General features: G+C 49.3%; 1 protein-coding gene across 1 annotated transcript in view; it reads left to right on the top strand.

Annotated features, from left to right (window-relative positions):
* Positions 1-16,953, top strand: part of Gpd1l (glycerol-3-phosphate dehydrogenase 1 like) — a 36,762-nt gene that overhangs the window by 7,424 nt on the left and 12,385 nt on the right. The window contains exons 2-4 of the mRNA XM_013346621.2: positions 6,207-6,384; positions 10,082-10,222; positions 12,972-13,134. Coding sequence (XP_013202075.1) covers positions 6,207-6,384; positions 10,082-10,222; positions 12,972-13,134 — 482 coding nt within the window. The remainder of the gene's footprint in view (positions 1-6,206; positions 6,385-10,081; positions 10,223-12,971; positions 13,135-16,953) is intronic.

Raw genomic sequence — 16,953 nt, 5'->3', positions numbered from 1 at the left:
TCCTCCCTCCCTTAGCGGTAGAGGACTGGTCCTCCCTCCCTTAGCGGCCATTAATTGCCCAGGTGAGACCTTGTGAGAGGTCCCCGTCCATTTTAGGATCTCAGCTGGTATTGTCATTATGCAGGCCCTATTTATGTGACCATAGAGTTAATGTAAAAAATGTTTCTACCTTTACATATTTAGTGTGTGGGCATGTGTGTGTTCACCACAGCATATGAATGACGTCCATCAAGAGACGACTTCCACCTTGTGGATTCTGGGGATCCAACTCAGCCTCGACAGCAAGTGCCTTCACCCACAGAACCATCTCGATGGCTCCCGTTTCCCTTCATGTTGTGTTTGCTGCTTTGCCATTAGCCTGGAGCTCACCAAGCAGACCCAGGCTGGCTGGCCAGCAAAATCCCAGGAATCCACCTACCTCCACCTCCCCAGCTGGGATTACAAACATGCACCACCATACCCAGCTCTTTTGTGTGAGTTCAGGGATTCAAACTCAGGTCCTTGTGTTTCCATAGTAAACACTCTAACAGACTGAGCCATTGTTGCTCCAGACTGGTTTGCTTGCTTTTGTTTTGTTTTTGTTTTTCGAGACAGGGTTCCTCTGTAGCTTTGGTGCCTGCACTGGAACTAGCTCCTGTAGACCAGGCTGGTCTCGAACTCACAGAGATCCGCCTGCCTCTGCCTCCTGAGTGCTGGGATCAAAGGCGTGCGCCACCACCACCTGGCTGGTTTGCTTGCTTTTTAAGCGTTGGATTTTGTTGTTCATTTTTGTGTTTCAGCAGGCGGCTTATCATAGTGCAGACTGGCTCTGTTCTTCCAGCCTCTTCTCCTAGTGCTGGAATTACAGCCATGCTACGCTGTGTCCCTTCAGGGACCCAGGCCTTCCTGGGCTCATGCTAGACCTGCATTCCACCAGCCTACCTGTCTCCAATACCCTTGGTTTATAACTAACCAGCATCAATTAGCACCACCCCCGGGAGCTCAGCAAACAAGTGGGAACAAGTGTTGCTTGTGTTGTATGTAATGTCAGTGGGGTAAGGAACTGGGCCCCCATTTCCCCTGCTTACATACCAGCCTCCTCCCAAGCTTGAGAAACGCTGTCCCAGGCAGTAGAGCAGCTTCTGCTTCTTACCATCTGGCTGCTTCTACCTGTTTTTTCCCAGTACTAGAAGAAGGAAGCGGTTTGTATGGGCTACAGGCAACAAAACGAAAGAATGTGCGTCTTCAAGAACTCTGCCTAGCAGCCGGAACACTGGCTGGCTGTACAGCAATGTCCTGCGCTATGTCCTACAGACCTAGCCACCTTCATCTAAGATTAAAGGAAACCTCTTAAGTCATGGGGTCTCTCTCTCTCTCTTTTTTTTGTTTGTTTGTTTTTCAAGACAGTGTTTCTCGGTGCAGCCCTAGCTGTCCTGGAACTAGCCCTGCAGACCAGGCTAGCCTCGAACTCAGAGATCAGCCTACCTCTACCTCCTGAGTGTTGGGATTAAAGGCCTGTGCCACCACAGCCTGGCTTCTCCTCCTCCTTTTCTTTGTGTGTATATTTGTGTTCTCATGTGTGTGCATGTGGAAGCCTGAAGCTGGTGTCAGACATAGTTTCTCATCTGGGGATCTCCATGCCTAAGCCTCGAGCTCACACATTCTGGTTTATCTAGCTACACATCTTGCCCTGGGGTCCCCGGTTTCTGCCTCTCGTGAACTGGTATATCAAGTGGTCCCCTCTCCTTCCTGGCTTTGTGGGGTCTGGAGATCTGAACTGCAGTCTTCACACTTCTGTGGCAAGTTCTTATCCAAGAGCCATCTCTCCAGCAATTGATGGTGCAGCTATGGGAGCTGGCTTCCTTGTTCTCTTACTAGGATGTGCTGTCTGCTGAGAGTCTGTAAATAGAAGATGAAGGCAGAAAACCTTGGGCACAAACCCTGTGACACTCGGTTGGCAGAGGGCTTGTCTGGTGTGCAGGAGGTCGTGGACACTAACCTGTGATCCTAGCTCCCAGGAGGTGCTCGGCCCTCAGCTACAAATGGAATTAGAGACCAGCCTGGACCACATGATACTCTGTTGCAGCTGGGAAATGGGGGTGGAGTGGGAGGCCAACAAGAGGCTTAGCAGGTAAAGGAACTTGCTGCCTAGAAAACCAGTTTGTGCGGTGCTGGGGATGGAATCCAGGGCATCGCACTTCCTCCCCAGCCACGTGCCGCCTTTTGTTTAAGGGGCCATCCCATGGTGAGCACCGTCCTCTGCCAGAAGCCCTGTTATCGTCCTCCTTTCCTTTAAGTGAAATGTTCACATTGATTTTTTTTTTCCTCCCTGTCTCTGTGGTTTCCTCTTTTGGGTTTAAACTTGGAAAGCTTCTCTACCCAGAGATCAAAGAAACATTGCACCAAGTCGAATCTATTCTTAAAATCTTTCGCCGTTCACGTTTGTATCTCTGGCACTGGGCTGTATTTCAAAAGCCCTTTAACCGCAGAGAATCGCACGCGGTGTCGACTGTGGTTCTGCCTGGGTGGCGGGATGGGATTATTCCTAGCGCTCTGGCCTCTTTCATGCATTGCTCTTAGGACTGGAGACTAGATGTTGTTTAATAGAAAATTCACCAACGTCCTTGATTGCCTGGTAAACCGCACAGCTCAGAGCAGGCATGGGAGGGATAGGAGCTCAGGTGGTGGACATTATGGCTACACGCTCATTCTCCCTGGACCCCTTTCCTTCTGGGTGAAAGGAGAGAGCAGGGGCTAGGACGTGGCTCAGTTGGTATAAGTGCTTACTGCACAAGCTTGAGGACCTTAGTTATGTCCCCACAGCCCACTAGTAAATTCAGCATGTGACAGAACTCCCTTTATATATTTATTTACAAGATTTTAAGTTACATTAAAATTTTGTAACTTTATGTGTATGGTGTTGTGCCTGCATGTATGTCTGTGTACAATATATATATATATACGCTATTCAAGGAGGCCAGATCTCTGGAGTTGGAGACACAGTCGTGAGCTCCACATGAGTACTGGAGATTGAAGCCTGGTCTTCTGGAAGAGCAGCCAGGGCTCTTGACCAGTCCAGTCCTTAAATTACTGTCCTCCCTTCCTCCCTCCCTCTCTTCCTTCCAACAGGAAAGGACTCCTGGGAACCAGATCTGGCCTGCACTCCTGCCTCTTGGTGCTCACGGGGTCCTTTTGGTTCACATGTGTACTCTCTTGGCCTCCATTCTTTCATCTGTGAACTGGGGACAGTGTGTCTCCCCTATGGTATGAAGACTGAGATCTTATCGGAAGCCCACTGTTCGTTCCACTGACTGATTTTCATAGTTATCCTACCTCTGGGTGTTTCCCCTGAGAGCATGTCTGTACCATGTATGTATCTGGTACAGTTGAAATCAGAAGAGGGTATCACAGATTCCCTGGAACTGAAGTCACACATGATTAGCAGTCACCATCTGGGTGCTGGACTTGACCCTGGGTCCTCTGCAAAAGCAGCCAGTGCTTTTTTTTTTTTTTTGACAGTGACACGGGTCATCCTTGAATTGCCCAAGAATGCCCCCTTTATTGTGTTCAGGGGCAGATTATATAGAGATAGCCACGCCCCAGCCAAACCCACCAGAAACCACTCTCCTGCCGTCAGGAACTCCTGAAGGTCTCGTGCTCAGAGCAGCTGTAGGCACTCAGATCAGGGGAAAACAAGTTGCTACAAGAAATTCAGGATCTGGGGTCTCACTGCTCCCAACAACTAAGAGCTGGACCCTGCAGCCAGTGCGCTTAGCCACTGAGCCATGTCTCCATCTCCCACATATTTATCCAGTTGGTTGGGTTTTTTTGTATAGCATTGATTTGAGTTTTGTTGTTTTAAGAAAGGGTCTCACAGCCAGGCAGTGGTGGCACACACCTTTGATCCCAGCAGAGGCAGGTGAATCTCTGAGTTTGAGGCCAGCCTGGTCTACAGAGTTCCAGGACAGGCAGAACTACACAGAGAAATCCTGCCTTGAAAAACCTAAAAAAAAAAAAGAAAAGAAAAAAAAATGTAGCCCTGGCTGGCCCAGGCCTCACATTCACAGACGTCCTCCTGCCTCTGTCTCATATTTGCTTTTCAAAGAAGACTCAGGTAGCCCAGGCTATCCTCCAACTCCCTAGGTGACTGAGGATGACCTTCAGTACCTGATTTCCCCCTAGCTCCACCCCCAGTGCTGGGATCACAGATTTCATTGGCACAGCAGGCAGAATTGTGAACGAGTGTGTGTTCTGAGGCCTGAGGCTGAACGTAGTTCTTGCTTGGGTGGGGAGGTGGGGTCCATGCTTCTGAGTAAACACTCTGGACTGGTCTTGGCTCCGGGACTTTCGTCCCTGAAGTGGCCCAGCTTCTTCCCAGGTGAGGCCCATCTGGTGCCTCCCCCAAGGCAAGGTCCATGTAATTCTGCACCGCCTTGTCTCTGTCTCTCACCAGCAACGCTGCTTGCACACTCGCACACAGGCGCGCCCTCACACTCATGTGAACACACCATCATCAAATTCGGAATTCCGTGGGATTTTAGAGTGTTCCTCACCACTTTTGCCTGCTTGATTTTTTGAGATGGGGTCACAGTCTGTCACCCAGGTTGGCCTGGAGCCCACTGTTTACGAGTGACAGGCATCCTTCCGGCTCAGCCTCCTCAATGCTGGAGTTACAGGAAGGAACTAAGTATCGCATCTTCTTTCTTTATCATTTTCTTACACCGGAGCCCACGCCAGGAAAGTCCTCTAGGCAGCATTTCTCATTTCAGACACCACAGACGGAAGCCACTCGGCTCAGCTGAGGTCAGGTGCCCATCACAGCTTAACACAGGGCACAGTAGTCAGGTGCCCATCACAGCTTAACACAGGGCACAGTAGTCAGGTGCCCATCACAGCTTAACACAAGGGCACAGTAGCCAGGCCCAGCAGAGTTTTCTGTCCCACTGGGTCCCTCTGTGTTAGCCATGCCACCCACAGCCATTCAGTCCCAAGGAACTGAATGGCTACACTAATGCCATTGGCTCATTAGCTCAGGCTTCTTACTAACTCTTATAACCTATATTAGCCCATTATTCTTGTCTATGTTAGCCACATGGCTCGGTACCTTTTTCAGCGAGGCAGTCATATCTTGCTTGCTCTGTGTCTGGGTGACGACTGCAGACTGAAACTTCCCTCTTTCCAGAATTCTCCTGTTCTTTTTCCCTACTTCCTGCCTGGTCACCCTGCCTATATTTCCTGCCTGGCTACTGACCAATCAGTGTTCTATTAAACAAGTACAAGAATAAAATCTTTACAGGGTAAAACCATTGTCCCACAGCATGGGGCTACCTGAGGACTGTGGTAACTCCTTGGGATTTCAGAATTCTATCACTCACTGGATATCAAAACAGAGGAAGGGACTTTGAGGGGCAGAGGCCATCCAGAGGTGCGGGGTGAGGAGCGATGGGGACCTGCCCTATGGCCTGTTTCCTTTGAGGGCCAGAGGCCATCCAGAGGTGTGGGGTGTGGAGGGATGGGGACCCGCCCTGTGGCCTGTTTCCTTTCCTGGAGGTGTCTCCTTTCTCACACAGAGGTGGCTCTGCTGCGGTTTAATAGGATACAGTTAATTCCACAGTGGCTACATTTTAATCTCCTTGATTGGTCTGAGCTGTAGCTAAGCCTCCTTACAGGCGCCAAACCCTCTCTTGTACCTTTCTACGTTTTCCCCAGAATTTCTGTCCTACCTGTGATGCTGCACCAAGACATGCTGGTTCTTAGTAGATTCAAGGATTTTTTTTTTTTTTGAGACAGAGTCTCCTGTCTCCCAGGCTGCCCTCAGCTCTCTGTGTAGCTAAGGCTGACCCTGAAATTCTCCTCTTTCTAACCCTACCCTCTAAGTGCTGAGATGACAGGCTTGTGCCAGCTGCCTGGTTTACGCAGAGCTGAGGATCAAACCCAGGGCTTTGTGCATGCTAGTCAGACACTGACTGACTGAGCTATGCCTCAGGCTTCTGGTTTATTTTTGAACTTTGTACCAAATGCTGGCATTTCCCTTATAACAGGACGGGTTGCAGTCAGGTGGGGGGGTGGGGTTGTATGAGAAAATCTGAGTCTGCACACACACCACTCACCTTGAGCTGACTCATGAAGTCTGAGGATCAAAACGCCAGACATCTGCATCTCAGTCAAATGCTTTTTTCTCTTCTCCAGTGAGTTTACATTTTTTCCCCTCTTCTGTCTCCTTGCAGGGGATCAGCTGTTGCAAAAATCATTGGAAATAATGTAAAGAACCTGCAGAAGTTCGCCTCCACGGTCAAGATGTGGGTCTTCGAGGAAACCGTTAACGGGAGGAAGCTGACAGACATCATCAACAATGACCACGAAAATGTGAAATATCTCCCTGGACACAAGCTGCCAGAAAACGTGGTAAGACCTGGTGGGGGTGGGGGACACATTTGGTTCACTCTCCAGGTTGTGACCCTCTGAGTCACCCTAGGACCTGGGAGAGGCAAAGCAACCTTCCGTTTCCCCCATGTCTCCGCTGTCACTTGATTGGCTCTGCTTGTCTTGGATTCTGGTTGGTTTGCTCTTTGAGACAGGTCCTGTGTTTCTTCTGTGGAAATGCGTGTGTGCTCTGTGCCCGTGTGTGCATCAGGTTCAGACGAGGGCACTGGATCCCTTGGAGCTGGAGTGACTGAGGCTGTGAAGGACCTGATATCGGTGCTAGGAACCAAACTCTGGTCCTCTTGGAAGAGCAGCAAGTTCACTTAACCACCTAGCTACCCCTCCCAGCCTCATTGCTCCCTTTACAAGGACAACAACTGTGTAGGATTAGAGCCCTTCCCAGTGACTGTTTCATTAGTTAATTAACATGCTTTTGAAGTTTTAGGCTCCCCCCACCCTAAGACATGCATGCATGTAGCCCAGGCTGACCTCGTGCACCTATGACACTGAGCTTGTGGTCTTCCTGCTTTCACTTGCTAAGTACAAACACTGCAGCTTCAGGTCACACCGCCGTGCTGAGAATCAAACCCAGGACGTCACACCTGCTCACTGGGCAGGGGAGTTGGGAGACTGAGAGAGGGTCTCTGCGGTCCAGGCTGGTTCCTTCCCCTCTGTGGGTCAGGTACCTCGCTGTCATGCCCCTTTCCTTGTGCCAGCCACCAAGGAACTTGCCCCCTCCACCTGTCCTGTGCATATAACTCTGGCTTTCCGCTTTTGACTTTCTAGGTACCCAGGGTACTACCATGGCGCTGTCCTTTTTATTTTCAGACGTGAGCTCCCTAGGTTGCCCAGGCAGGCCTTGAACTTGCGATCCTCCTGCCTCACTCCCCTGCGTAGCTGAGATTATAAATCTGTGCCTTGGGGGCAGGTAGATGAATAGTAGGGAATGTGAAGCTGATGGGTGATTAGGAGCCTGTGCACTGAGGAATGGAAGAAGCACCGTGCATCAAATAAGACAGCCGGGCATCCTGGGCATCCTCACTCACCACCTCCCTCCCCAGGCAGAGTGTATATGGGGCAAAGGCTCACACCCAGGACTCAGTTAATGCCCTGCAGTTGTATCCAAATGAACATTTGCTCTCTGGAGTGGACATTTATGTGACCCTATTCTTGAAAGTGCTCCTGTAAGCCATCTGTACGCAGGACTGAAACCTTAAGGTCACAATACATGCATGACCCTCTCTTCCCTCTAGACCCTCTCTCTCTCCCCTCTAGACCCTCTCTCTCTTCCCTCTAGACCCTCTCTATCTTCCCTCTAGGCCCTCTCTCATCTCTTGGTCCTCTCTGTAACATGAGGGCCTTCTTGTTGGAGTTTCTGTTCTGCCCAGTTCCCACAGCCAGTAAGCCCCAAATAAATCACACAGAGAGGTCTATATTAGGTTATAAACTGATTGGCCCACTAGCTCAGGCTTCTTATGAACTCTTGTAACTTATAATTAACCCATGTTCTTATCTATGTTAGCCACATGGCTCAGTACCTTTTTCAGTGGGGCAGGTCACATCCTGCTTCTTCCGTGTATGGGCCAGGACTTGAGAGGAGTGGGCTTCCTCCTTCCCAGCATTCTCCTGTTCTCATTGCCCCACCTTTACTTCCTGCCTGGTTGCCCCACCTATACTTCCTGCCTGGCCAATCAGCGTTTATTTAAAACATGATTAACAGAATACAGACAATTCTACCACACCACCTCTCTCTCCTCTAGGCTCTCTCCTGGCTTCTGTACCCCAGGCTCATTTTTAAGCACTGCCTCCTTGTGACTTGAGAAGAAAGTACAAACACAGGATTTCCAGCTCTTTTTTAACTAATTTTCTTTTTCTTTCTTTTTTTTTTCCCTAAGGGTTTTTGTGTTTAACAACCTAGGCTGTCCTGGAACTTGCTCTGTAGACCAGGCTGACTTCAAACTTACAGAGATTTGCCTTCCTCTGCCTCCCAAGAGCTGGGACTAAAGGAGTGTGCCACCACCACCTGGCTATAATTTTCCTTTGAACTAAACATTTTAAAAAAGATTTTATATTTTAAAGAAAAGATTTTATGTGTATGAGTATTTTGCCTGCATGTATGTCTGTGTACCACATGCATGCCTGATGCCCATGGAGGTCAGAAGAGGGTGCTGAACCCATTGGAACTGGAGTTATAGATGGTTGTGAGCCACCATCTTGGTGCTGAGAATCGAACCCTGGTCCTCTGCAAGAGCAGCAGAAACTGCTGAACCATTTCTCTGGCACCCTTGACACTAGGTCCCATGTATTCGAATCTGGTATATAGCTGAGGACTCCTGATCTTCCTGCCTCCACCTCCCCAGCCCACCACCCCTGGCTTAGGAGGTACTGGGGATCAAACTCAAGGTCTCACGAGTCCTGAGAAGGCTCTCTGCTAACGGAGCCCCATTGCTAGCCCAGCACTGCTATGTATGTCTGTCAGTGACGCGATGACTTCAGGGTCCAAGTCTACCTTGCATGGACCTGACCCACCGCACACCTTGCCCTACCTGAGGGCCCTGCTCGGGAACCTTCTGTGACAGTGACTGCCCATTTTTGACTTAAGCATTTTCACTGGCTCACTAAAAGCTGGCTGGTCTGAGAGTGTGATTTCATTAGACCTAAACAGAGAAGACACTTGTTATTTCCTGTCACTGAAGAGCAATGGTCGATCTGGTTTCATTGCTCTCCACTGGAAACTCGTGTTTGGAGCTCAGCCAGGTGAAGGCTTTGGCATGCCAGCTTCAGCTGCCCCAGTGTGACATGGGAACCACTGATCACAGTACCCTCGGGAGTTGCTTTTCACTGTCTCTCATCTGTCTGCTGAGCTCTGCAAGTTTTTTAAAAAGCATTGTTCTCGTTAAGATTAAAATCCGTATGTCTGTACACATAAGTGGGGTTTTGGTTTGTGACCTTTTGACCGTATATAGCCCAGGCTAGCCTCAAACTTGCTACGTGGCCAAAGATAACCTTGGACTCCTGATCCTTCTGCCTTAGCACTTTGGTATCCAGGATTAAAGAGAGGCTGAGGGAGGAGGTGGCCCAGGATACATGGTGACTCCAGGGCTGCCTGGACAATAAAGGGTGACCCTGTCTCAAAAAAAACAATAATAAGAACAATAGAGCGGGCATCTGCACTCTAGCCTGGTGACTCAAGTCTGATGCCCAGAACTTCCACAGAGGAGAGACCTGAGTTGTCCTCTGGCCTCCACAGGCATGCCACAACATGTACACACACACACACACAATGAAGGCGGATCGAATTAATACAGGCCAATTGGTATAAGATGATACCACTTTAATATAAATAGCACACTCTCGCAACCGAAGTTCCCGCGATGCCCAGAAACAGGAAACAGGAAGGGGTTATCAGTGTCTGTGCACCCCACTTTATATACATTTGCCCGAGGCCGTCCCGCCCCCAAAGGGCGAGCTCTCTCTACAACACACACACACACACACACCAATAAATAAATAAGATGTAATGTTTAAGCAACACTTATTAAAAGGACATGTCAGGGTCCTTTTCCTAGGAAGAATGGGGTGGAGGCGGCAGAGCCTCATGGCCGTGTGCATTCTGAAGGGGCGAGGGGACAGACTGACTGGCCTTCTGTAGAGTTACCCTTCTCCCGATTTGCCGCAGGTCGCTGTCCCGAATCTCAGCGAGGCTGTGCAGGATGCGGACCTGCTGGTGTTTGTCATCCCCCACCAGTTCATCCACAAGATCTGCGATGAGATCACGGGCAAGGTGCCCAAGAAGGCCCTGGGCATCACGCTCATCAAGGTAACCACACATGAAGAGCAGGCAGGAGTCAGGTCCCTGGACCCTGCCTCCTCCAGAGTTCACTCCCTCTTTCCTGTGCTTGCGAAGGTCTGTCGGGCACCTGTCTCGTCGGTCATGACAAACACCTGGCAGGAAGCAGCGTCAGCAGGGAGAGGTTTATTGGCGCCCACTGTCTGAAGCAAGGCGGTCCATTATGGGCCGGGAGGCGAGGCAGGCGTGACTGTGGGCAGCTGCGTGGAGGGAGCCACAAAAGGTCGCTGCTAGTTCACATCTCAGCAGACCAGAATGGAGAAATGCCGAATTTCTTCCGGCACCCGCTGGCTGACTGCGTTTTTTGTTTTATTTAATCTGTTTTGTGATGCTGGAACCTTGTGCGCCAGGCAAGGACTCTGTACCAGGCGAGCACTGAGCCATAGCCCCAGCCTCCTCTTCCTTTCTCATTCAGTCTGGGAGCCTGGCCCAGGAGATGGCGCCACCATTCTCAGGAGTAACTATTCTTAGTTAATCTTGCATTACCAATGACTAGTCCAGTCAAGGTGAGTTAGCCATCCATGCTGGGTGAGATGGCTTGGTGGATAAATGTGCCCGCTGTGAATCTTGACCTGAATTTGATCCCAGTATTATGGCAGGAAAGATATTATTTTTATTGATCGTTGTATTTTATTGATTTTTCATCTTCAACCAAAAAGCTCCTTCCATTCATTTAATTTGGTTTCCTAGGCATTCTTCCCCTCCCCCAGACAGTTACAGTGTGTTACTGTCCTAGCTGCCCTGGAACCAGCTCTTGTAGACCAGGCTGGCCTCAAATTCACAGAGGCCTGCCTCTGCCTCCCAAGTGCTGGATTAAAGGCATGCGCCACCACTGCCTGGCTCCCAGGCATTCTTATATGTGTGTGTACACACAACACACACAAACACACACACAATATCTATATCTATAGATAGATATGTAAAATTTTTCTTCGTATAGACTTCTTAAAACAAGTCCACAAACTTCATCAAAAAGTGAGTGATAAACACCATGAATCAGGGAACAGATATGAGCCAGCATCATATACGCACCTATGTGTGTAAGTTTCTGACATAGTTATACAGCGCCAAGGACAACAGCACAGACGGACGGACACTGCAGTGCTCACCTGCAAAAAAGTGATCACCTTTCAAAGAGGACAGTTACATGTAAAGTGATCAAGAAAATCAGCAGGTGGACTGCGAAGGTGGCTCAGTGGTTAAAAGCACTCACAGCTCCAGTGGAGGGCTGAAGTTTTATTGTTAGCACCCACCTAGAGGCACCTGTCTTTAACTCCAATTCCACGGTACCTGCTGCCCTCTGCTGGCCTTCATGGGAACTGCACTCACAGTAGACATACACGGCAGCCAAAATGTTTATGCACTATAAAAATTAATTTAGTAAAAGAAAATTGAGTGAGGTATAGACAGTATACAGGATGGCTGTTCTGTCAGATGGGAGAAGGGTGGAAGAAGAGGAGGAACCTGGGGAGAGGTTCCCCCTACTCTGCCTGTTATGGAAGGAGCCAATGAAGGAGCTAGCCAAAATTCATTTTATTAATTATGTGTGTGTCTAAGTATGGGTGTGTACACATGAGTGAAGGTGCCTTCGCAGGCAGAGGCATCGGATCCCCTGGAGCTGGAACCAAGCACAGGTCTATCTCCCCCACCCTAGAGAAAAGAATCTTTATGTCATAGCAACTGGGCCTGCCAGTGTGGCACCAGCTTATAATAGGCGCCATACCTTGTGCAGCCAGAGCCAGATGACAGTGTGGTTGTCCTTGTCATGGGGGTTGCCCACTATTCCCTTGTTGGTGATGGATGGGACTAAACTGGGGTCTTCCTTGGTGTTTGGTGGGGTCTACCTTGGGGGTAGTGTATGCTATGGGTCCAGTCCCTTCTGTCCAGGAGCCCTGGAAGGAGCCTCTGAGCCTGTGTGCTCCCAGGTCAGAGTTCCTATTCTTCAAAGGAACCTTAACTCCCCTGGAGGGGTCTCTGCAAACACTGTGGCCAGCAGTCTGTCGATTCTCCAGAGATAAGAAGACAGTCTGGTTTAGCATGACTCAGCTGGTGTTGCTTCTAACGTTGAGATTCAGACTCAGCTGGTGGTGGGTCAAACTTTGAGAGTCATTTATTTTAGGCATATTTAAGCACAGCACAATTTGGTAAAAAAAAAAAAAAATTCCTGGTGATAATTAACTCAATCCTGTGTGCACAATAACACACAGTAACCCAAGACATGACTGCACCAAAGCTCTGTGTAAAGACACGTGACATTTTCCATTAAGATGGGCTTTATAGACTGACTGAGAAAAACACACTCACACTAGGGCCTGGGGGAGAATCTGGTGTGGTGTCAAAGGTCAGCAGGCTATTAACCGTGTCTGTTCCCAGCTCTGGTCAGGAGACAGGTTATACATCCTCGCTTTAATGAGCCAACCCCACGTGTCCTCATTCCGGGTTCCCCTGGTGCTCATCTGCCTCCCACACCATCTTACACAAAGCTAGTTGCTTCATCCTATTTCTTCCTGTGTGTTTGATAGAGACAGAGTCTCGCTCTGTATCCCAAGCTGACTCCCAACTTTCTATGCAGCCAAGGCTGGCCTTGAACTCACAGCAGTCCTCCTGCCTCAGCTGGATTACAGGTATGAGTCCCCATGCTCAGCTAAGACTACTTACAAAATAAGCATCTCTCGCCTCTTTGCTTCACAGTCCTCCTGACTTCTCTGCATCCTTCCAGGGCATAGATGAGGGCCCCGAAGGGCTGAAGCTCATCTCCGACATCATCAGAGAGAAGATGGGCATTGACATCAGCGTGCTGATGGGGGCCAACATTGCCAGTGAGGTGGCTGCGGGGAAGTTCTGTGAGACCACCATTGGTGAGGCTGCCGAGGGCCCTAGCAGTACTGGGGTTAGCCTGTACTACTTGCCCCCCCTCCAGCCCCTGCTTGGTTCTTCCTCTCTTTCCTGCTTTGGAGCTGGAGGCTCAGGGCCTTATATTGCTACACACATGCTCTACCTATGAACTCAAGCCTGTAATTCCAGTATTCTAGTAGGTGGAGGCAGGAGGATTACGATTACCTGGTGAATTTGAGGCCATCGTGGGCCACCTGTGACCCTGTCTGAGTAGAAAGCAGAGAAGAGGTGCTGGGGAGATGGGTCAGTCAGTAAAGTGTCTGCTACAGGAGACCTGAGTTCAGATCCTTAGAGGGAAAAATCAGGCTTAGAATCAGGTGTCTGTAATCCCAGTCCGGGAGGCGGAGACTGGAGGATCCCAAGGACTTGCTGGGATCCTCGCCAGTCACTGACTCCAGGATCCACAAAAGACCCTACTTGTAAAAAAAAGCAGGAGGGGCCGAAGAGATGGCTCAGCACCTATTGTTCTTATAGAAGAGCCAGGCTCAGTCCCCAGCATCTACATGGAGGCTCAGAAATGCCTGTAACTTCAGAGAGATCCAGTGCTCTCTCTGGCCTCCATGGACACCAGGCATATATATGGTGCACATACAGACGTGTAGGCAAAACACCCACACGTGTTTCCAAATAAAAACGAGGTGACAGGTTATTGAGGAAGATACCCAGAATTGACATCTGGCCTCCATGCCTTTACAGATTTATTTTTATCTATATGTCTGGGGAAGGGTGGTATACACACAATGCAGCTGTTTCCAGAAGCCAGAGGTGCAGGATGCCCCCGGAGCTGGATTTAGGGGCAATTGTAAACCACGGGACGTGAGTGCTGGGCATTGAACTCAAGTCCTCATTGGTGCCCAACCACTGAGCCCCCGCTTCTGCTCACTTCATTATTTGATAGTGCTGGGCCATGGGCATGCTACAGCTCTACCACTGAGCTCCGTCTCCAGCCTCCGGGTCTCTGGATACATGACATTAAGGACCAGCGGATGTTTAATTGTAGAGCCAGGAGTCTCAGCTGACTTGTGAATTCTGTGGGGAGACAAAATGCTGTCATAGTGTGTGCTGCCCCCTCGTGGAGAAAATGCCTTTCATGCTTCCTGTTTTACAAAACCAGTGTGCTTTTTAAAGCAAACAGGATTCCATACTTATTCACAGAAGTCCTGCAAGGGCCACACACCCTAGATATATAACATTGTCCCTGACATCATGTGATCCGAAAAGTAATATGGGATGGGGGGGGGGACTGCCCACCTGGCCTTCACACACACAGGCAAGCACCTTGCACAAACGACACACAATTACAGTCACACACATTCACTGATGCTTGGGCACGTGCGCACACGCACACCAGCAAATGTCAGCTGACTTCATAACTATGGGGCCAGAGCCCTGCTCCCACCAAGGCTGTTTTCTTTCTGAATCTTACTTAACTTTGCAGCCATCCTGGGAGTACCCAGTGTTTTTTCTCAGGAGGCAACTGGAGGAGGTTAAATCAAAGATGTGCAAGCTTGGCTTCTGTCTGAAATCACCTAGGGAGCCTCAAAAACTAGCCACACTCTTCCACACTGTGGCTGTGATTTAATAGATCTGGGCCACGGCCTGGTTACCGGTGTTCTTAGCTCCTGGGGTGGTGGCGTGTGCAGGCAAGCCTGGGAACAGCTGGTCCCTACCTGGAGACAGACAGAGCCCTGGGCTAGAGTCTTCTGGGGTGTTCCAATGTCCTGATAGTTGCTGCCAGCTTGTGGCCTACGGTCCTGACTTAGAACCTGGGAAGAGGATTAGCCTAGTCCGCTGGCACCCCACCAGTCAGGGCAGATTTCACACACTGGCATTATGGGTAAGATTTCACTTTGTTTGCTTTTCCTTTGCTGCTGCTGTTGTGATCTGGTGTTTTTGGAATCAGTTTCTCCGTGTGGCCCAGGCTAACTGAAGCTCATGGCTCCTGTCTCAGCCTCACAGACACTAGGTTTATATGCAGCGTATCGATCGCCAATGTTGGTTTCTAATGGTTTGCCTTGCTTCACTTTTTGAGACAGGACCTCACTCTGTAGACCAGGCTGGCCTTGAACTCATGGACATCCACCCACATCTGCCTCCAGACTGCTGTCCACACACCTGACTGTACTTGTATTAGTCGAGATTCTCTAGAGTCTCCACACTTATGGAATGAATGTCTCTCTACATAGCTATAAGGGAATCTGCTGGAATGCCTTACAGGCTGCAGCCCCACAGTGACTAGTTATGAATGGAAAGCCCAGGAATCCAGTAGCTGCTCAGCCCCATGAGTCTGGGTGTCTCAGCTGGTCTGCTAAAATCCTGAAGAAGGAATGGATGTGCTGACAGGGCGTGGGCCAGCAGGCTAAGAACACACCCTTCCTTCCGCTGTCCTTATATAGGCTTCCAGCAGAAGGTGTAGCCCAGGCTAAAGGTGAGCCTTCTATTAGTGGTGAGGTCTGGATTAAAGGTGCTGACTTGCCTCAAAATCACAAGTGTGCCCTCCATTCCGAATCACACTTCATCCCAGACATAGCCTAGTCCACAAGCACGAATAGCCGCCACACTACTGTTTAATCAGAGGTGTCCAAAACACGCGAGGATAAAGCAGTTGAGTGTATGAAGCCGAGGAGAACCCAGCATGCCATGTCCTGCTCCAGAGGAGGGGAACATGGCCGTGGCCAGGATGAGTTCTCTGCGTGTCTATCCTACAGCATTTGTGGACAGCAGATTCTAAATCACACACAGATCTTACATTCCATTTCGAGAAAAACTTTTCATGCTTAATAAGCTTAAAATGTATGTCAAATGTACTACATTCAGTAAATTAAAGGTATCTATTGAATTGTAAATAATTGGTTCTAGTATTAGGAAGAACCAAACTTCTTTTTTTTCAAAATTAATTATTTTGTGTAGGGTGGGTGTTTATGTCAAGGACACATGGAGGTCAGAGGGCAACTGTGGCATTGGTCCTCCCCTTCCACCTCTACATGGCTAGAACTCGAGTTTCCAGGCTTCCACAGTAAGACATTTACCCACCGGGCCACCTTGCTGGCCCACCTTGCTGGCCCATGGTTGTCTTTAATTTTTGAGACAAGGGTGTTATGTGTCATAAGCTGTCCTTGAACCCCTATACTCTTTGCCTAAACCTCTCAAGCGCTAGCAAGGGATATCATTATTTTCTATTTCCGCTATCTGAACTGAAGTTTACCCTAAAAAAGCCACACCTATGTTAAAAATTCTGCAAGGCTCGCTGACTTGCTCACCAACTTAGTTATTGTAGAGATTTGGGGTGCTGTAGATCCAAATTCTCTCAGTCTGTCTTTAGCTCCCTTTATAGCCACGTATTAGCCACCTGTGACCCAGGTAAAACCTTTTGGAATGCATCAGCTTCGCAGCCATTGGCATCTACCAACCCGGAGCTAAGATGTCACCGAGTGGCACCTGAAGCCTGTGACAAAAAATTCTGCACTGTTGTGACCCCACCAGTGCATCTGGAAAGCGCCTTGGTTCTTGATTTTCTTCTGTTCTGAAATTATGAATGGTTCGTGAGACTGTTAATCATGGTGGCACAGCTTGAACCTGTGTTCCTAGCCGTGGTCACTCATTTGAAATTCCCGTTTACTTAGATGTGAGAGCTATGGTTTTGTGTCTATAGCTATGCGTATGCATGCGTGGGCATGTGTGCCCATGTTACTTTTGTAATAAAAGTTAACACTTTAATGTCTGCTGGGTGTAGTAGTAGGCACAGGCTGGGCAGTGGTGGCTCATGCCTTTAATCCAGCACTCGGGAGGCAGAGGCAGGAGGATCT

The sequence above is a fragment of the Microtus ochrogaster genome, chromosome 5, assembly GCF_000317375.1.
Source record: "Microtus ochrogaster isolate Prairie Vole_2 chromosome 5, MicOch1.0, whole genome shotgun sequence".
In the NCBI taxonomy this organism is placed as follows: domain Eukaryota; kingdom Metazoa; phylum Chordata; class Mammalia; order Rodentia; family Cricetidae; genus Microtus; species Microtus ochrogaster.
Note: the sequence above shows the minus strand (reverse complement) of the source record. Positions and strands in the feature narration are given on the sequence as shown.